The 22,546-nt window shown below is 38.2% G+C and overlaps 1 protein-coding gene across 1 annotated transcript; it reads right to left on the bottom strand.

Annotated features, from left to right (window-relative positions):
• Positions 1-296: 296 nt before the first annotated feature.
• Positions 297-10,204, bottom strand: LOC139729253 (translocon-associated protein subunit delta-like). Its single transcript, XM_071640184.1, has 6 exons — positions 10,115-10,204; positions 9,077-9,195; positions 8,486-8,557; positions 4,620-4,709; positions 3,669-3,731; positions 297-1,090 (listed from the first exon to the last, which is right to left on the bottom strand). The coding sequence occupies exons 1-6, from the start codon at positions 10,179-10,181 to the stop codon at positions 986-988; spliced, it is 516 nt and encodes a 171-aa protein (XP_071496285.1). The 5' UTR covers positions 10,182-10,204; the 3' UTR covers positions 297-985.
• Positions 10,205-22,546: the final 12,342 nt, after the last annotated feature.

Here is a 22,546-nt window from a genome sequence, read left to right as displayed (position 1 = left end):
TTTGTAAATTCTGTTAGTCAACTGTTGATAATTTAGAAATAGACAAATAAATGCACATGTCCAATTTCAGGAGTACTTTTTTTATTCCACTCCCTTCCTCTTCATTTGTGCATCTATTCTACTCATGTTTTGCAACACATATTATTCAAGCACCCTGTCATTTCACACGTACCTCTAAATAGCCATATATTTTGGGACTCCATAGCAAAGGGAATTTCATTGTTCTTTCTTCTCAAAGTTCACTCAGTACATAGGAATGACAGTAAACTTTTGGATAATTCATATTTAGTGTTTATTGTATGAACATTGTGCCTGAAAAGAGAGGAAGCCATTCTAAATTCTTGAAGCCACTTTATATAAATCACTGTTTTTTGGGATGTTGCTCAACAAGAAGTATGACAGAGATATCTTATACAATACAGTCAAATGTGGAAAAAAAAATACTTAAGTCTGCCATCTGGATATCAGGTAACTCTCATATAATTGTCATTTGTATTAGATCAATTCAAATGAGAATTTCTCACTTTTCAACCAAGTTAGTAATGATTATGTCTTTATGATGTTGAAATGTCTTTCAAACTTACAACGGTCAAGAGTAAGTTGATTTTTTCCTAGTTGGCTTCAAATATGTGTACAGTGTATACACAAAAATGCCTTGAGTTCTTCGGAAGAAATAACATTCTCATTTTTTAACATAGATGAAAATCCAATACAACCTGTCAGCATTCACTACAAACAAATATTGGCTTTTCTTTATCTTGACCTCAAAATGACATAGATGTCACAATTGACACTTCATAAAATCTAAACCCAGTTTAAGAGGTATGCTCATTAAACACAATCATCCAAACTCATGTCACCCTATACTTGCTAATCCTAGTATTGCTGAGACAATGCTTGAAATTACTGATAGCCTATGCAAACTATGTTGACTATCTGTTTTAGAAAGAGGGTTAGGGGAGGATCTACGGTGTCTCCATCACTGTTATGACTGTATATTCTTCTTGGCACTGTATGCTGTATACCAAACAAGTCCTGCTACTGCTGTGGCAACGAGTTCAGTGCTGACCCATGGTCCCTTGGACACACCCTGGAAACAGGAATTAGGAAAAACAATTCAAAAGTCACATATAGTTATGTACATACAATATACGGTGCACTCCCATAATAACGAACAAGGTTATAACGAAATTTTGTTTACAACAAAATAAAAATTCAGGCCGCAACATTATCGGCTCTACATATTTTTATTGTTTATTTGTTCGGTTATAACAAAATTTCAATATATCGAAAAAAACTGCCGGTCCCGAGGACTTCGTTATAACGGGAGTCCACTGTACACCTTAATGTAAAATGTTAAAATACATTTATGAAAATGCTTCGAGGAAAAGCAAATCCTTAAATTTCTTAACAATTCATATCACACAGTAGTAGAATGTACTCTTCAAAGCTTTTTCTTCAAGGAATGATTCTAAAGCGACATTAAATTTTTTTTTAATAAATGTGCTGTGAACCCAGGTTCTTTTTCAGGGAGTTGGTGACACTTGAAAACTATAGTAAACGCACAGTCTCTCCATTCCCATTATGATACTTAGTTATACTAGGTGTTTCAAAAAATATTTCCCACTTTTGATCATAAATATTTCAAAAACTATTGATTCGATAAAATTGTCATTGATATGAGTAATAGCTAGATAGTGTACAATTTGGTTGAAGGTGATTTGCACGTGAAAGCATAAATCAATTTCATTAAATCTAAGATTGATTTTGAAGTAAGGTTTCAGATTTTGGTCAAATTTTAACCCTCTGTACAAAAATTGAACTTCGCACAGGAACCAATGATGTGTATGTGAGTGTGTGCTGACAATGGCCCTGAACAATGGACATGCCTGAACCACCTGTTGACTAGGCGTCAGTCTGGCGCTCCCTGGCACATGAATGCTTAATCAATAATTCATGTGGATTCCCCTGGGCACTGCTAGTCTGAATTCATGCACGGTAAAGTGCTTGTAAACACCACATTTCATTTCAGCTGGCACTCATTTTCAAATTTTGCTTCACATATCACTAAATTTGGGATATAAATAAGCATAAATGATCTAAAGTTCCTCATTTTAATACAACTGTCTACTAATAGTCTGATATTTTTTTTTGCTTTTTCGATAAAAAGAGATCATTTTTGGTGAAGAGTTCAGCAGCATTTATCATTGGGGCGATTTGTTTCAGAGTAGATTTATTTAAGTCTCCATATACACAAGTGTAAATATACTCTAATTGATTTTCTTTACTTCCTGTCACCACCTTTACGATAGAACAGAAGGTATTCACTGTAATTTTGTTTTTCAGAAGTAGGGAGAGCACTGATGCGACTCAACGACAGTATCGACAGGCGTTTGACTTTACACAGATACTGCCAGAGGCTGAATAATGACTAGTTGCGATAGTGGAATTTCTCATGAATGAATAATGAAGCATTCAAACCCTGGCCATTGTTCAGGACCATTGTCAGGGTGTTAACCACACACTCCCATACACACCCATTGACCCCTGTGGAAAGTGAAATTTTGTACAGAGGGTTGAAAATAGAGCAAAGTCTGGATCCTAACTGTGAAATTAATCATGGATTTCATGAAACTTATTTACGCTTTCATATTAAAACCACCTTCAATCAAATTGTACACTATTCAGCTATCACTCATATCAATGACAGTGTTATCTGATATATAGTTTTTGAATTATTAAGAATCAAAAGTGGGAAATGTTTTTTGAAACACCTAGTAGTATGTACACATCTTACTTTTATTTTTTCACTATTTATTTGTATTCAAATGCCTATAAAATACATATTGCATGTCCAGGTACATATCAATGATCATGGAAATGGGACAAACTGGAGCCTCTCCATGTTGAGGAAGAGGGAAATCATGTGGAACGTAATTGTCAATTTGCAAACAGTAGGAAAGATTCCTTTCTTTCAAAAAAAAAAAAAAAAACGAAACAAAAATACTATTCTCCTCTTCAACACTATGCTTGACACACAGAGTGCAAATATGCTAGCACCATCATCCAGATAGAGAAACAATTATCTGGCATACATTTCTTCTGTTGTTCTAATACATGTAGTTTATCTTTTGGTTATATCCTTAGAGAGTTATACTCCAGGAGGACAAATCACTTAGAAAGTTGTACAGTAGTTGTTCATGACATGCAAATGGAGTTGTGTATTCATTTTGAGTTTTAAGTATGGGCCAGTACTTACACACAGCTTTAAATATATTCTTTTTTCCATTACGACTACACAGATTTCTCCACTTATTTTGCCACCACACCAGCAACAGAAAGCTAGATATCATATTGATGAAATTGCCTTAAAATTTGGACACATGTGTTTGAAATTAGTTTATTGATTATTTAGAGTCTAGTTCTACAGGCAAACATCTTAAAGAAGACTCTGTGGTATTACATGCTACAGATGGTCATATCTACTCTTTCGCAAATCAGAGGATAATGACATTTGAAATGGCAGTTGTTGATGTTTGGGTCCTGTACCATTTACAAATATATGCTAAGCAAACATGCATTTACCTCACTGGTCATTGTAAATTCACACTATGTATCACACTGGATCATTTCCTATTTGAACATACAAATGTAAAGCCAATACTTACAGGGTGCTCAGCTGGAATGGTGAGAAGAGGCTTCACTTTTGATTCTTCTCCTGCTCTTTGTGCCTGTGAATGACAACAACAATTTTGTTGTTGTAGTTGTTGATAGATCTTACACACTCTTCAAATCATTTCTCATAATTTCAAAATCATTGCCAGCAGTCTCAGAAAGCATCCATTGACTAGTAATCTAGCATGGTTATCATTTTTCGAACCACAATAGACAAATCATATTTATAACTCATAGGTATTAAACTGTCATAATTCAATTTTGGCTTTAAAAAAAAGGATTATACAAGTTAAAAGTTTGTCTGAAAAAGAGTAAATTTCACAAACACAACTGAAAAAACTTTGGTTAAATTGGATAAAAGTTAGGGAAGTTATGAAATTGTGAAGTTTTTCTAATTCTCACAAGCCATAGAGTTTGTATGTAAAATCTTGTAATTTCAAATCTTATGTTCCAGAGCAGTCCTGCCCCAGTTTCAAATCTTAACATATCTGACTAATCATTACATTGAAATCATTCAGTCACAAAATACCATTATGCTTTTCCCTTTCTTAGCACAAGAATTCAATTTTTTGCCATTTTTTCCCCTCCACACAATGAACGGAAAATTGTGAGGTGATGACATCATCAGCTAACTCTCATATTCATATCAACTGTTCAGGAACTGTTCTGCAAAAGTTAGTGAATCTATAAGATTTCAAAATTTGCTTACTTGTAATATTTTTTTTTTTCAAATCAAATTCTTATTTTGTGCTTGTAAATTGTGTTTCTGTCTTTTCTGATTAGCTTCAAACTGGTCCAAATTCCTCTGTAAAAGGAAGACTTCTTAGAATTTCAAATACAATGAGAGAAACTTGTATGTGGTAAAAGAAAATATGCACATGATGTATTTGGCTCTACACGACACCACACAGCATTTCTCAATACAAGGAAATTCAATGCCATACCTTCCTAAGTGCACTGAATCCTTCTTCGTCATAAATGCGGACATTGTAGGTTCCAGATGGAGCCTTTTTATGTTCCTCAGTCCAGCTCACCTACAATTTTCAAATGATCAGAGTAGGTATATGACAGGCCACTGAAGTGGTAACAGAGCTTAGACATTTATTTATTTATTTATCTACTCAGTTATATTTAATGAGAGAACAAAGTACATTGTAGTCACATTCAGGGCCCAAGGGCCTGCTTTTCAAGTGATCCCTGTTACAAATAGCAAATATTGCAAGTAAAAATCACATAATACAACAGCAACAAAAGAGAGAGTATGAAATGAACATGTAGAAACAAACAAGATGTGATATCTACATAATTAAAAAGATACAAAATTAAAAGATAAGAGCTGTAAGAAATAATCAGATGCAAGGTCAAATAAATCATGTTAAAAAATTGTACAAAACAATGAACAAGAAGTGATATATATGCTAACGAGTAGAAAATGATGACATAAATGGTATCCCGGGGTACCAAATAAAAATCAGCCATTTTGTTGAATTATTTTTTTTTTAAGGTTGTACCCTGGGTTGCCAAAAAGTGGAAATTATTTTGGTGCTGGAGCTAGCGCGCGCTAGCCACTGAACTGCACTACACTGCACTGAAGCACACGCTATTGGTAGCACAGCGTACCGTGCATGCATAGTATGACATGCAGTGGCATGGGAATGACTATGTACACACACACACAGTGCATGCATTTCTCTGCGGCTGTCCTCGAGTGGACGTGAGGTGGCGCTACACAACATGGTACCCCGGGGTACTACGGTATCCCGGGGTAACGCATGATGCATCAAATACACAGTGAACACACTTTGATAATACTGGAATATTGCAAATAGATATACACAGTGATGATGGATGTAATGGTAGTGTTCTTATCACTGTATGGCACACAGAGTTCAATGTTTGACAGAAACATAAAAAATTAAACACTTTTTAGAGGAAAAAACAATCTATGAATTCATATAAGACCATTGCTATATTAACAATCTAGCAAGCTTGGGGTAATTCCACGATTATGTACATAATGTATTCATCTTTTTCCCCTTAATAACAAAACTTGGAGGAAAAAATATCAAAGGAATCCACTGTCATTTGCATTAAAGTGAATTTGATTGTCTCCAATCCCACACGTACATTTTAAATGATGGTTTGAGATCTTGCAAAATCAACGAAAAGAACAAACTAGAGCACTCACAATCGAGCACATGTATCCCCCGAACCCGTCCCATACCCCATCTGGATTACTTTTCAGACCAGAATGTTGTATAATATGGCAACTGTCGCAGGATACAATAAAATCCAATGAGAAATGAGGCTAGTATACATCATGTATATCTATAGCACATACAAGGAATATGGCATGTCATGCTATAAAAGTTTTAACAATGAGAGCGCTGGCAATGAAAACTTTTGTTACCTAGAATAACTCCCAATAAACCTCCATAGCAAGTTTGAATAAAATCCGACAAGAAATGTGGCTTATACAGCATATACAGGTAATGTACAAGAAATGTGACATGGCCTCCAAGTTGGAACACTGAGGGCGCCATCACCACAAACTGTTATGCCCTTCATGCAGAATGACCACCCATACACCTCTTTAGCAAGTCTGAGTAAAATCCAGTAACAATCAAGTTATTGCCTATTACATGTATAAGCATGCATTTTTGCAAATTTTGACATGATCAGGGTGACCTTTGACCCTGTAAAAGGTGGAACAGTGAGGGCAGCATTATCAATAGGTGTAGGTGTATAGATTTGACTATGATACATTTACATACCGAATCTGAAAAAAATCGGTCAAGAAACAAGGCCAGCGTTGCACACACAAGCAGACCCCGTTAAATTTACCTTTTCATGTATAAAGATGGAACAAGCGAGGGCGCCACCACCAAAAACAATATAGGCATCTTCATTTTACTATAATGCACCTTTTTGCCAAATTTGAAGAAAATCTGATAAGAAATGTGGCTGAAAGAGCACACACAAAAAATGTGCATTGGCATCCAAGTCGGAACACTGAGGGCGCCACCACCACAAACTCTTGTGTCCTTCATGCAGAATGACCACCCATACATCTCCTTAGCAAGTCTGAATAAAATTCATTGAGTAACAATCAAGTTATTGTGGATATAAGCACTTCTGCCAATTTTGACATGATCAGGGTGACCTTTGACCCTGTAAAAGGTAGAACAGTGAGGGCAGCATTATCAATAGGTGTAGGTGTATAGATTTGACTATGATACATTTACATACCGAATTTGAAAAAAATCGGTCAAGAAACAAGGCCAGCGTTGCACACACAAGCAGACCCCGTTAAATTTACCTTTTCATGTATAAAGACGGAACAAGCGAGGGCGCCAACATCAAAAACAATATGGGCATCTTCATTTTACTATAATGCACCTTCTTGCCAAATTTGAAGAAAATCTGATAAGAAATGTGGTTGATATCTAGAGCACACACAAAAAATGTGCATTGGCATCCAAGTCGGAACACTGAGGGCGCCATCACCACAAACTGTTGTGTCCTTCATGTAGAATGACCACCCACACATCTCCTTAGCAAGTCTGAATAAAATTCATTGACTAACAATCAAGTTATTGCATAAATAAGCACTTCTGCAAATTTTGAAATGATCAGGGTGACCTTTGACCCTGTAAAAGGTGGAACAGTGAGGGCAGCATTATCAATAGGCATAGGTGTATAGATTTGACTATGATACATTTACATACCAAATTTGAAAAAAATTGGTCGAGAAACAAGTCCAGCGTCGGACACATAAGCAGACCCTGTTAAATTTACCTTTTCATGTATAAAGACGGAACAAGCAAGGGCGCCATCACCAAAAACAATAGGCTTCTTCGTCTTACCATAATACACCTTCATGCCAAATTTGAAGATGATCGAAGAAGAATTGCAGCCAGTAGAGCGATCAAAAGAAAATCTCTGCGGCGGACCCGCTGGACACAGCGGACGCGTCGCAACGAGGCCAAATCCATAGTATCCTCCGAACTCTGTTCGGGGGATACAATAACATCTACTAAATTTGAAAAACCTTTATGATTTCTGAACATCCATGGAATTAGTTGATACCTATATCAAAGATTAAAATGAAGACATTTCTTTTATTGATGTCATGTTCTCCTAACTGTGGAATTGCCCTTGGGCATTTGAGTAAATACAGATACTCTGGTAAAACTCTACAAGTCTATCATCAGACCCACACTAGAATATTGCAACTCGGTATGGTGTCCAATGTCAAAAAAAGATGAGGATTTGTTAGAGAAAGCACAGCAAAGAGCCACACGTCAACTTCCACATCTTTGCGATGTGGAATATCCAGACAGACTGGAAGCCCTGGGTTTGGAGACTCTTGCATACAGGAGACAAAGAGCAGAGGTTCTACAAATCTATAAGATCATGAACGGGATTGATCACCTTGATGTACACAAATTTTTCCAATTGGTAGATAGCTCCAGAACCAGAGGCCACAGCATGAAAGTCAGAAAACCCAGATCCAGATATATGTTACGCCACAAGTCCTTCTCTGTTCGCAGTTGTAACAACTGGAACTCCTTGCCAGACGCAGCTGTCAGAGCAACAAGTGTAAATCAATTCAAAACTATCCTTGAGAAACACTGGAACAGCCATCCCTAAAGTACAGCCCATATCAGAGGGATAGTGAAACCTGGAGGGGCAAATAAGCAACACTTTACGTTTCTACATCCAAGTAAGTAAGGGGCTAAATGTATTGTGTTGTGGGAATCATTTCAAACTCCTTAAATGTGACAAATGAGATATTATGATATTTTACCTGATATTTGTTGTCACCAGATTTAGATACAGGCAGCTGCATTCCTTCCACCTCTGCATACAGGAAAAGATTCTGCAAAACACATCACAGACAATAATAGATGGAGAATGGGAGGAGCATAGATAAAATATAACAAATATTGTTCTTTTGAATAACATCAAATAATCAGCTACACAATAGCTACAATGTGTATGTTTGAAATATGAAGTTGCTTCACCAGTTTTTATTGTTTTTAAAGATGCAAAATGAAGTTGATTCATTCTTTATCGTCTGGTTGTACTCTATGTTGTTCATAACGAAATGAAGGATTGTTTAGCATGCATACAGTTGCATTTGATATAAAAAGGTAAGACAAAGTAAAAAAGCTACAGCTTGAAATGTAGTAACTTTTACATTTCACAATGCAACTAAGGACTAAAAGGTCAATAAAGGCTTAGGTCATGGTGAAAAAAAAAAGGAAAAGAAAAGCGAGACAGCCTGAGTTTATATACCTGACCACGGCTTACAGAAGATTTGCATCATTTCTTACATCAAGAAGATAGAAACTACACTATCTGTACTAACAAATACACGTTTGTAGGGTCTACTTACTGAAACACCATTTTTGCAGGTAAGCCCAAATTCCACCAGGAACACAGTTTCTGAAGACAGGGCTGCATCTGTTGTGGTGTACACTTGATTTGTTGAGCTTGCACCAATGCAACTTTCAGCTATGAATTAAACAAGAGGAAATGGTCACAGTAACTTCCTTGGTTCAACAAATTTATCATGTACAATGTAGACATTAGACAAACATGATTGTTGTAAATCAGAATTAGATCTAGTTCTTTTAAATTGATGATACAATACAGTCAATCACTACCAGTTTGAATTTACTCGTGGGCATACGCAATACATTACAATTGTAACTGTCAGTGTCACTACTGTAGCAGACGTCCAGTACAGACTACTAGACTAGACTTTGGCATCTTCACTCTAAACATGCAATAGAAAAGGTTTCTACACACATCAATATAGACCTAGTGTATGCCACAGACAACTTCAAACATTGTAGTTGAAATGGACACTTTGCACTTTCCACTTCCAATAATCTGAGACTGATGTGGTTCAATTTCTAGCAATCTGATCGGTTGTACTTCACTACTTGTGCTTATTGTAGCGATGATGATAGATACTGTGTGATAGATCTGTGACTGTAAACTTTACTAATTACAGTAGGCCCTAAGTGATATTAATTATTATTTTTAGTATTACGCGAAACGGACAGATTTGATATTTTTTTGGGGAAAAAATTCTCCTCCGAATACGGAATTCAGAGCCACAAAAAATTTGATACGATCCACTCTCCTACTCCTAACGTTAGTCCTAATACAACTAGAACCTAGTCTAACTAGGTCTAGCTACGTCAATCTACTCTAAACCGTCGTCACATTCACATACTCCGTACCGTACACTGAAATCAACGTATGGGACCATTTGCTCACTACTGTACTGCTGTATTCATGCATTTGGAACCAAATCTTTTTGTGTAGCGTAATTTAGACACATAACTTTTGTGCAACAACCGGTGGCCTGCAAAATATGATTTAAATATTAAAGTCACATAAATTTTGCCAATCCATGACATACCAAGGCTGAAAAAAGGTGCAAAGGCGATGAAACATGCACAGACGATAAGCACACGCTGGAAAGCCATGGCGAAAGGAAGCGATCACAAAGCGACACGTAGAAAATTGTCAGAGCACGTTCATACCGCCTCCCATTTCATTGTCGCATGGCCATGGTGCGGTGTGGGGCAGCTGGCGATGAACAATGGCAATGCAAGCGATAATACCGTTGGAAAAAGGTGCGTTCTCACCGACAGCTCAAAGACGTGTTTGATATTACAATACCCATGTGAACTACTAGTAATAATAAGTATTTCTTCTTCTTCAAGATACTCCTCAACGTTCTGTATGGAACCAAACGAGGAGGAAATGGGGAGCGCGCGATATTGCTCTGTTAGTCCTTGTAGCTTGAGTCTTGGTTGCGGAAAAAAAGTGGTTGCTTGAATGAAGTTTAGAAGTGTCGCTAACAGGGGCCGCGGAATCGGGGGGGGGGGGGGGGGGGCTGCAGCCCCCCCCCCCCCCCCACACACACACACACACACTTTTGGTTCGTGAAAAAAAAAAGAAAAAAAGAAAAAAAGGAAACAAATAGGGGAAAAAATCACAACACCCATGAATTTGAATTTTCAAAGATTCCGCCCTTACATAAAGTTCCCGTCTAAGTACCAGCGTATATAGCAAAAAAAAAAAAGGGGGGGCGATGGGGTGGTGCCCCCCCCCCCCTTGAGAATCTGAATAATTCTGAGTGCACAAGACTTATCACTTACATTCCGAAAAATCAATAGTTCCCTCATGTACAAGGGGGATATCCCCTTTTAATCAACCCTTTCCTCTCTCAGTTCCCCCGATCATTTTTTTTTTAATTATTTCCCAAATATTCCATCAAATATGTGTATACGAGATACACCGTCTCTCAATTTCAACTTTAAAAAGGCAAAAGCTCCCTCGTACGGGAAGGGTGGGGATAGCACTCTCCCACGCTTTCTCCCTGATTGCCCCCCCCCCCCCCCCCCCGCCCTGTGCATACAAGTAGACTATAGCTACACTATGAGTTATCCCAATATATGCCACAAAATGTGTACACCAAAACGTTTAACTTGCAATCAGAAAATACAGAATCTCCCTCGTATAGGAGGGAGAATAGGGGTTATCCCCTCCCACATCATCCTGTTATGTCTCCTTCCACAGACTTGCACTTCTCTGATTGACAAATTTCCAGATATTCCAACAGAAGTGTGCGCCAGATTGTTGAATTTCAGTATAAAAAAAAAAGCTCCCTCGAATATGGGAGGGGTATCTTGCCACCCTCCCATTGATTGGTCCCCTCTATACACTTAGTACACTTTATAGGGGAATGACAATTTCCGAATTTCCCACAAAGAGTGTGCTTCATATCGTTTTATTTCAATTTTAAAAACGCTAAAGCTCCGTCGAGCGGGAGGGGCCATCCCCCTCCCACACCCTCCCCCTCTACCTCATTAGACAATTGTTATAGACTTTGTACATACACACATGCACACGCGGAATAAGAGCTAAATGCCGTGATTTTGCTATTAACACTTCCGTGAAAAAAAAGCCCATATTATTTCCGTTATTTTTTTTTTTGGGGGGGGGGGGGAGCTAGAAAAAATTCCAAGTATTGCATCAAAAGTTTGCACCAGATCGCTGAATTTCAGGTCTGAAAATGTAAAATCACCTTCGTGTGGGAGGAGAAATATCCCTTATGTACATCCTCGTGTGCATGTCTTTTCTGATTGATTGCTTAACAGACAGCGTTCATGAAATTCATTGAAAGAATTAATATAAGAAGTTTATCTAAATGCTACCACTTTATAGGCAAATAGTATTGTTCAATAATAATCCACATCAAAATATCCTGCTACCTTAAACAGTGGTGCCCTTTCAAGTCGATAAAACACGCAAAAACATGCATCAAATTGCACCATTTACAACATCAAAATGCAAAAAGTTCTCATCGTGGGAGGGGGGGGGGGACAACCTCCCCCCCCCCCTCCCACACCCTCCCCCCCCCCCCCCCTCCCACAGGGGATATGCCCCTATCTACACCCTCGTGTGCATGCTTTTTCTGTTTGATTGCTGAACAGACAGCGTTCATGATATTCAGTGTAAGAATTAATACAAGAAGACTAGTGTATCTAAATTATACCATTTTATAGGCAAATTGTTCAATAATAATCTACACTAAGATATACTGCAACCTTAAACAAGTGGGACTGTTTCACGTCGATGAAACACGCAAAAACATGCATCAAATTGCACCATTTGCAAAATCAAAATGCAAAAAGTTCTCGCCGTGGGTGGGGGGACACCCCCCTCCCACACCCTCCCCTACCCCCTCGCTCGCTCCGCTCGCTCGGGTTCAGTCGCGTTCATGATATTCAGTGAAGAGAATTAATACAACAAGTGTATCTAAATTATACCATTTTATAGGCAAATTGTTCAATAATAATCTACACTAAAATATACTGCTACCTTAAACAAGTGGGACTGTTTCACGTCGATGAGACACGCAAAAACATGCATCAAATTGCACCATTTGCAAAATCAAAATGCAAAAAGTTCTTACCGTGGGAGGGGGGACGCCCCCCTCGCACATCCTCCCCTCCCCCTCGCTCGCTCCGCTCGCTCGGGTTCAGTCGCGTTCATAATATTCAGTGAAAAGAATTAATACAAGAAGTGTATTTGAATTATACCATTTTATAGGCAAATTGTTCAATAATAATCTACACTAAAATATACTGCTACCTTAAACAAGTGAGACTGTTTCACGTCGATAAAACGCGCAAAAACATGCATCATATTGCACCATTTGCAACATCAAAATGCAAAAAGTTCTTACTGTGGGAGGGGGGACACCCCCCTCCCACACCCCCCTCCCACACCCTCCCCTCGCTCGCTCCGCTCGCTCGGGTTCAGTCGCGTTCATGATATTCAGTGAAGAGAATTAATACAACAAGTGTATCTAAATTATACCATTTTATAGGCAAATTGTTCAATAATAATCTACACTAAAATATACTGCTACCATAAACAAGTGGGACTGTTTCACGTCGATAAAACGCGCAAAAACATGCATCAAATTGCACCATTTGCAACATCAAAATGCAAAAAGTTCTCGCCGTGGGAGGGGGGACACCCCCCTGCCACACCCTCCCCTACCCCCTCGCTCGCTCCGCTCGCTCGGGTTCATTCGCGTTCATGATATTCAGTGAAGAGAATTAATACAACAAGTGTATCTAAATTATACCATTTTATAGGCAAATTGTTCAATAATAATCTACACTAAAATATACTGCTACCTTAAACAAGTGGGACTGTTTCACGTCGATGAAACACGCAAAAACATGCATCAAATTGCACCATTTGCAAAATCAAAATGCAAAAAGTTCTTACCGTGGGAGGGGGGACACCCCCCTCCCACACCCTCCCCTCCCCCTCGCTCGCTCCGCTCGCTCGGGTTCAGTCGCGTTCATAATATTCAGTGAAAAGAATTGATACAAGAAGTGTATTTGAATTATACCATTTTATAGGCAGATTGTTCAATAATAATCTACACTAAAATATACTGCTACCTTAAACAAGTGGGACTGTTTCACGTCGATAAAACGCGCAAAAACATGCATCAAATTGCACCATTTGCAACATCAAAATGCAAAAAGTTCTTACCGTGGGAGGGGGACACCCCCTCGCACACCCTCCCTACCCCCTCGCTCGCTCCGCTCGCTTGGGTTCAGTCGCGTTCATGATATTCAGTGAAAAGAATTAATACAAGAAGTGTATCTAAATCATACCATTTTATAGGCAATTGTTCAATAATAATCTACATCAAAATAAACTGCTACCATAAACAAGTGGGACTGTTTCACGTCGATAAAACGCGCAAAAACATGCATCAAATTGCATCATTTACAACATCCAAATGCAAAAAGTTCTTACTGTGGGAGGGGGGACACCCCCCTCCCACACCCTCCCCTACCCCCTCGCTCGCTCCGCTCGCTCGGGTTCAGTCGCGTTCATGATATTCAGTGAAAAGAATCAATACAAGAAGTGTATCTAAATTATACCATTTTATAGGCAAATTGTTCAATAATAATCTACATCAAAATAAACTGCTACCATAAACAAGTGGGACTGTTTCACGTCGATAAAACGCGCAAAAACATGCATCAAATTGCACCATTTACAACATCCAAATGCAAAAAGTTCTTACCGTGGGAGGGGGGACACCCCCCTCCCACACCCTCCCTCCCCCCCCCCCCCTCTCGCTCGCTCCGCTCGCTCGGGCTCGGTCGCTTCGCTCCCTCGCAGACTAACCGCCCCCCCCCCCCTAAGATGAAATCCTGGCTACGCCGTTGTTCTAGCAGCCCTTCTTTGGACCTTGCCAATCTCTTGAATGTGTTCTTAATTGGTGTAGGGCAACCTATGGGTCCCAGACACTAGAAGAGAACTGTATTCTACAATTGGGCGAACTAGGGCCATTCTCAGAAAAAGTGTGCAATTAGGCCTACCGTTGTACAAATGACAAAAATTCAGCATCAAAGATTTCATTCATTCTTATCGATTCAGAAACTTCAATACCTTATTCAAGGAATACAAAACAGTCAATGGGTGATTTTTGAAAGCTCATAGTGTTTCTAGAAACATTTCCAAACGAAGAGTCCTTTTTAGCATGTTAAAACCATGCACATTTCAGATCCTTTCAGAGGTAGCATCTTAGAAAACTGTTGATGTCTGCTTATGTAAAACTACAAGCTTAAACATAAACAAACATCATGAAAAAATTCTTAGCCTTTTGAGTCAACCTTGATCTAATCTGTAATAAAAATGATCGTAATTTATAAAGTGAAGGCTAAATAAAAATCAAGAACATAACACATATTTCGGCTTAAAATATGTTACCCTAAGTTAACTTTTTACCTGCATTTGAATTATATCAATAATCTCATTGATTATGTATGAAACTAAACGAACAAGTAGGCCTATTATACTTCTCATAAATAACAAATGCCAGGTAACATCTCTGCCAGATTAAATACATTTTGGATCGAAAGAAGAACGGTGTACGTATTTGACGCATCAGACGTTCTGTTTGCATACAATTTAAAACCCAACACCAATCATGCCAATATATTCATTTTAACTTGTAAGAACATCACAATATGATTATTTTCGTTAAAACACCGCACTCTTCAATAAAACGTTGAGATGTTCGTGAAATATGAGAACCAAACAAGCACACAAAATCCACAATACTTTTTTTTTCTGATATAGTTCTGAAATTTTGCAATATGATACACGGAAGACGGTAAAAATGAATTTGGAAAAGATTTATGCAAATGACACACATGAATTCAATTTTCCTTTGTTGCTGTCTGTAATCAATAAACAATGGTAACGTATCTGACAAAATTTATGTTCATTGACACAATAAACTACCGATCAAACCCCGATCAGTGATTCAAAAACCTGATGCAAAACGTTAGACATCAAGTCCTGTTGTCATTTTCAGAACATAAACATGCAACGAAGGAAGTACTCTTGACTTTAAACATAATGCTAAGCGCATTTTATGTAGATAAGATGCGAAATTATAATGAACAAAGGTAGACCGTTCATCATGTAGTTGCGTTTGCTGTGAAGTTAAAAAAAAAGGTGGGTACCACACTTCAGCTCTTAAAGTCCTATAGCTATGTTATTGTGATACTAAACACACACACACACACACACACACACACACACACACACACACACACACACACACACACATACACACACACAAAACACAACAAAGCAGAAATAAAATGAATTTGCAACGTGCATCTGACGGCCTTTTTTGTGTGTGTAAATGTCACAATTCTAAGGGATAGTGCAGTTCTGGTTTATAGATGAGTATTTAGGTTTTAACTTTTTGCAAGAAAATCGAAATCCACTTGTACGAAATCATGGGCGTAAAATTCAATCGGGGGGATGGGGGGGTATGCATCCCCCCTCCCCCCTGAAATGGAGGAGGGGGGATGGCCTGTACAATCATTCCCCCCCCCCCTGAAATTTGAAAAAAAATGGAGGAAGCAGAAATGTGATTGTATCAATTTTGGCATATTGCATGACGTTCGTACGCCCATCTTCAGAGAGGTAACAGAGCTGAACAGTATTTTATCTTATAGGATAATGTATACATAATTTTCTCAAGCGCTCGCTCGCGAAGAAAGTAATATCGACATAAGGTATGGGGGGAGGGGCAAACATATCATTTTGATCCCAAAAGATTCCTGAAATGAGGAAAATTTTCTTGCGTTTTTACAGAAAACTGTCCAAATATCTTATCCAAGTGTGCACCGGATTGCAGAATATCAATTCTGAAAATGAAAAAAAAAATCTCTCGCGTGGGAGGGGGATACCCCCTCCCACTTTCGGTCATTTTCTTTTTTTTTTCTTTTTAGATTGACAGATTTCCAAATGTTTCATCTTAAGTGTGCACCATGCAGGTCTGTCACTTCAGTAACAAAACAAAAAAAGAACACAAAAGATCCACCGCGGGTGGGAGGGGATATCTTCTTTCCATCAACCCTTTCCCCGCTTGGTTTCTTTAGTACACTTTGGTAGACTTTGGGGATTGACAGCTTTCCGAATTCCATCAAAACTTTTCATTTGTATTTGTATTCTAAGAATGCAAAAGCCCACTCATATGCAGGGACGTCGATCCTGGAGGACTGGGGGGGGGGGGGGCAAACCTGTCATTTTGTCCCCCAATAATTCCCGAAATGAGGAAAATTTTCTTGCATTTTTTCCAAATATCTTATCCAAATTGTGCACCAGATTGCTGAATTTCAATTCTGAAAATGCAAAATCTCTCTCGCGTGGGAGGGGAATACCCCGTCCCACCCCCTCTCCCGTTCTGTCCTTTTCCTATAAACTTAGTACAGATTTGGATTGACAGATTTCAACATGTTTCATTAAGTGTGCATCAGATGTACATGTATTATTTCAATTCTAATAAATCTAAAAACTCCCTCATCCTCCTCTAATTTACTCCCCCCCCCCCCCCCCCCCCCCACGCCCGCTCGGTTCCTATCCACTGATTTAGTCTCTGCACACTTTGGGGATGGACAATTTTCTGAATATTCCACAAAAGTGCACATCAGATCATTATAATATGTCAATCCTAAAAATGCAAAAGCTCCGTCGTGTGGAAAGGGGCTACCCCCTCCCATACCCTCCCCCATAACTTCCATGTATAGGCCCCACTGGCGTAGTCAGGGGGGGGGCGATGGGGGCGGTCCCCCTCCCCCCCCCCCCGAGATTTGGACCGGGGATTTGGAAGGCGGAAAAAAAATTGCGTGCATACTGTATGCATGTATATAAAGCGGGTCTCCCTTTCAACCTTTCCTCAAGCAAGATCATAATCTTTTCAATATGTCATTCAAAGTTTGCACCAGATCATTGAATTTCAATTTTTTTAAAAAAACAAAATCTCTCTCTAACCCTCCCCCTCTGTGTCCCTTTCCCTAGCTTTTGTACACTTTTCAGATTTACCACACACAAAAAAAAATCTGAATAGTTCTGAGTGCACTTTTTATCTCTTATATTCCGAAAACTCGAAAGTTCCTTCATGTACAAGGGGAATATTCCCTTTTAATCAACCCTTTCCTATCTCAGTTCCACCAGATCAGTTGTTTTTATATAATTTCCCAAATATTCCATCAAATATGCGTATACGAGATATCTCAATTTCAACTTTAAAAAGGCAAAAGCTCCCTCGTAAGGGAAGGGTGGTGATAGCCTTCTCCCTGCTCGCCCCCCCCCCCCCCCCGCCCCATGCATACAAGTAGACTGTGGCTACACTTTGAATACAGACAGTTTTCCAAATATAGGCCTATGCCACAAAATGTGTGCACCAAAACGTTAAAGGGATGGTACAGTATTGGTGGAGATGAGAATTGGACTTTTAACTTTTTTGCGAGATATCAAGAAAACACTTATGAAATAGTAAGGCTATATACAGAGCATACCTTTTTTTAAGAGGAATTCAAAGTTTATTTGATAAAAATCGGGTTTGAAAAGACTGAAACATCCAAAAACATGGTAAAACAAGGAGATCTTAATAAAAGGTGGGTCCCACACTTTATTAGAATCGCTCTGTTTTGGATATCTCAGCCATTTCAAAACCAGTTTTCATCTAATAAACGTTGAATTACATACTCTTTCATATTTCATAAGAGGTTTCTCATTACCTCACCAAAAAATGTTAGAAACTTGAAATTAGGTCTCAACCAAAACTATACGATCCCTTTAAATGCAATCAGAAAATACAGAATCTCCCTCCTGTTAGACGGGGGGGGGGGGGGGAATAGGGCTTATCCCCTCCAACCATCTCTGATTGACAAATTTCCAGACATTCCAACAAAAGTGTGTACAAGACGGATTGTTGAATTTCAGTTCTAAAACTGAAAAAAGATCCCTCGAATATGGGAGAGGTATCTTGCCACCCTCCTATTGCTTGGTCCTGTCTTTAGACTTAGTACACTTTGGGAATGACAATTTCCACAAAAATTGTGCTTCAGATCGCTTTATTTCAATTCAAATAACGCAAAAGCTCCGTCGAGCGGGAGGGGGAATCCCCCTCCCACACACCCTCCCCCAAAGCTCTACCTCACTAGACTTTGTACATACACAGAGATGATGCACACTCGGAATAAGAGCTAAATTCCGTGATTTTAACACTTTCCTGAAAAAACCCTATTTATTCCATTTTTTTTTTTTGCGCCAAAAGTTTCCACCAGATCGCTGAATTTCAGGTCTGAAAATCCTAAATCACCTTCGTGTGGAAGGAGAAATGCCCCTTATCTACACCCTCGTGTGCTTGCTTTTTCTGTTTGATTGCTTAACAGACAGCGTTCATGATATTCATTGTAAGAATTAATACAATAAGTTTAGTTAAATGATACCATTTTAATAGGCAAATTGTTCAATGTAATGTACATCAAAATATACTGCTACCTTAAACAAGTGGGTCTGTTTCAAATCGATAAAACACGCAAATATGCATAAAATCGCACCATTTACAACATCAAAATCCAAAAATTACAATTACAATTAAAGGAACAAAACTAAAGTATACAATGAAATACTACAGCATACAGGGGCGGATCTAGCAGGAATTCCGTAAAGGGGAGGCGCCTTTGCAAAATTAAAGGGGGGCGCAAGCACCCCCCTTTTTTTTTTACTTTTCATTTCATTTGTTTTAACCAAAATATAAAGAGGGGGCGCGCGCCCGGTGCACCCCCTCTGGATCCGCCACTGGCATATCATAAAACATTGGTTTTATAAGATAATCATAAAAGGCAGCTACAAGCCTACATTTGATTCAACAAAGAAGGAAGACTGTAAGCATTTAAGCATGGCTTGACTGGGTTGCGACCATAATTATGAATGGGAAAAGTTAGCTTAGGTTTAAATGCCTCTCTCAAAAGGTAGATTTTACACAAGCATAATAATACTGTATAAATTGAATATTTAGTGGGAATAAAATAATATAGATATAAGGTAACGCTGTGCGAAGAGTAGCAATAGGAGCGCAGCAAAACAATAGTAGGGCCTATACGTGTATACGGCAGTTTGGAATCTCTGTATATCAATATTAGTCTACATTTAGCTGCTCGAACAATAAACCATTATGCGCTGAATAAGCACTATGTGAACATACAATCTAATTGTATATATATATATATATATATATATATATATATATATATTCTTCTCTTTTTTTGGGGGGGGGGGGAGGCAATAAAAACAACGAATTCATTTGCGTCTAATTGCCCGAAACAATACATACAATTATTATTTTATATAATGAAAAATAGTGCATTATATGAATAATATTGACGGCTATATGGGTATCGCATCAAGATGACAATCTGTATCTTTCTGGATATAACAGAGTTGGTTATAATCTTTTGATCATGCCAGGTAACGTATAATATTCAAAATTAATATTAGAAATTTGGTCGACATTATAGTGCTATAAGCGATAAAATAATTATTTATGCCATCTATGCGAATGTTGCATTCATGGATTGAGAATGTTAAGTATTTCATGATATTGCAAATGAAGCATGGACTAATTTTCAGCAATTCAGAATTTAAACCAGTTTTAAGGGTGTCAAAATTTCAGTGAGAAAATGAAATATTTTTATCCGCGGAAAGGATAAACATTGCATAATTATACTTTTATGAAACGTATAGTCCTATAAATAATGGGACCGAATTGAAGATATCATATTGAATAATAGCAGTCCCACGATGGAACCTTGATCGAGGGACACATTTTATTTCGGTCGTTGTGAATCTGCTGTTGTAAATTGAACATGTTGCCAATTCTTCAAATAATCTACGAACCATGATAGATTAAAGCATTCACTAAATGTCTCGCACCCAATAAAGGACAGAGTCTATGTACACTTGTATTGATATATTGTGATCGCGAGCTATAAATGCCTTACTATTTAAGGTGCATATTATACCAATAACAAACTGAAAGTAAGAGATTATTAAAGCAAAGGGGTGGAGATGTGTTATGACACATTATCAAGGTTGCCTCTTTGAGAAACCTGTCTGACAAACTGAACCAGTTTTCAAGTTCACTGTCACTGCAGGCAACCAGAGATAGCCTGGTAGTATGCATAAACTGTCGCAGCCCTGCAGGAATGCAATAGATGGTAGATTCGAATCCCAATGGTTCCTTCTTCCGACATGTTTCAGTTGCGATCTTACAAATAGACAGATAGAGGGAGACAACTGATAAAAATATGTCGTGATACCACATCTTTTCCCCTCAGCTTTAATAATCTCTTGCTTTCACTCAATACGCCTTGCCGCCTTGGACTACTCAACATAACAATGTTGGAATTTCAGAGCCTGGGTATTGTTTCAAGTTCATCGTGTCACTGCCGGCACCCAGACTATAGTGGTAGTGCGTATATAGCTGCCCGGAAAGCAGTGTAGATGACAGTCATATTCGAATCCCAGTGGTCCTTTCCCCGATGTTTGTTAAAATATAGATCAGCAGACTTTGCGATCTTACAAACGCAGATGTACAGAGGGAGACAACTGATAACAATCTGTCATAGCACAAGGACACATTCTTGACAAATCAAAGAGTTTATTGCTTTATGATAAAGTTGAATTACAGCTTGATCCGTAATTGAATATAGACATGACAGAATTTTCTAGATGTCACAACAGGACAACGATATGAACAAATTTTCAGAAAAGTCCACAAGATTTCGTATCTTATGTCAAAGCACATGACATTTCTTTCCGTTATCAGTGACAGATCCAGAGGCGCGCGCTCCCTCTTTGTGTTTTGTTAAAATTCAATTCAATTCAATCAATTCAATTCAATTTATTCATTTCATAAAATCACATTCAAAATATTTACATAGATGTGTGAGTCAAAGGAGGAAATCATGCAAAAGCCTAGGGCTTGGAAATGGAGATTTCCTTTACAATGTAGTTTAAAATCACAGTTTTGAATGAAACATTATATACACTCAGCAAAAAAAGTAAGTTCCCCCCCCCCCTAACATTTTTGGATATATCTCAAAAAGTATTTTACGGATGTTCATAATTCGAACGGGAATGGATAGGGAATTTCATTACTCATAACATGAATGGCATATCATTGCCACCAGATATCATTATTGGTGTAAAAAATCGCATTTTATGTCAAAATGCATGGGAAAAAAGTTGCACTTTAGGCCATAGGAAGTATATTGTATACATTTCCTATGTAAGTTATCAAATGATCTTTTTAAATTGTGTAATTCTCAGGAATTTCTTCAGGTATAATGTGCTTCCCTATTAAACAGATGTTATGCATACTTTTTGAACAATAGGCCTTCTCAATATGAATTTATTGGTAGAAGCCATGTGATTTGTAATTCCAATTTAGGTTGATCACATTAATGTGCCTGTGGGCATTTTGCATCATGCCCTAAAGTTGTAGATCAGTTTGCTGAGGGAAATGACATCGAACGTATGGAGTGGCCTGCAAGATCCCCTGACTGTAATCCAGTAGAGAATCTTTGGGATACCCAAGTGATATCATTAATAAAGTGGAAAGCGAGCAAGAAGTTGAAAGATGACACTTCACTGCAAGAATTTCAGCGCATCTTGCAGAGAGCATGGGCCAACATTGAGCAGCGCCAAGTACAAACTTTAGTTAACAGTATGAGGAGGAGATGGCGGCTGGTCATTGCGGGTGGTGGACATATCAATTATCAAATACTTCACTATATGCTCATGAAAAGAAAGAGATAGAGAAATATGCAATAACCCATGCTTAAATGTTCAGAATCATGAGTGATTGTTTGATTATTTGTGTAAAAGTCATTGCAAATCATTAAAGTGCAACTTTTGTTTCCATGCATTTTGA

Source organism: Diadema antillarum, unplaced genomic scaffold, assembly GCF_040938485.1.
Source record: "Diadema antillarum isolate AM-2024a unplaced genomic scaffold, OU_Dant_1.0 seq00000230_RagTag, whole genome shotgun sequence".
In the NCBI taxonomy this organism is placed as follows: domain Eukaryota; kingdom Metazoa; phylum Echinodermata; class Echinoidea; order Diadematoida; family Diadematidae; genus Diadema; species Diadema antillarum.
Note: the sequence above shows the minus strand (reverse complement) of the source record. Positions and strands in the feature narration are given on the sequence as shown.

What these genes read in the sequence shown, in the direction of transcription:
- LOC139729253 (XM_071640184.1), bottom strand. Translation starts at nt 10,181, where the DNA reads ATGGCTTTCCAGCGTGTGCTTATCGTCTGTGCATGTTTCATCGCCTTT. An exon ending in TGCACCTTTTTTCAGCCTTG is followed by an intron (nt 9,196 to 10,114) that starts GTATGTCATGGA and finishes TTTAATTCATAG; the next exon opens with CTGAAAGTTGCATTGGTGCA. An exon ending in CTGGTGACAACAAATATCAG is followed by an intron (nt 4,710 to 8,485) that starts GTAAAATATCAT and finishes TGAAAATTGTAG; the next exon opens with GTGAGCTGGACTGAGGAACA.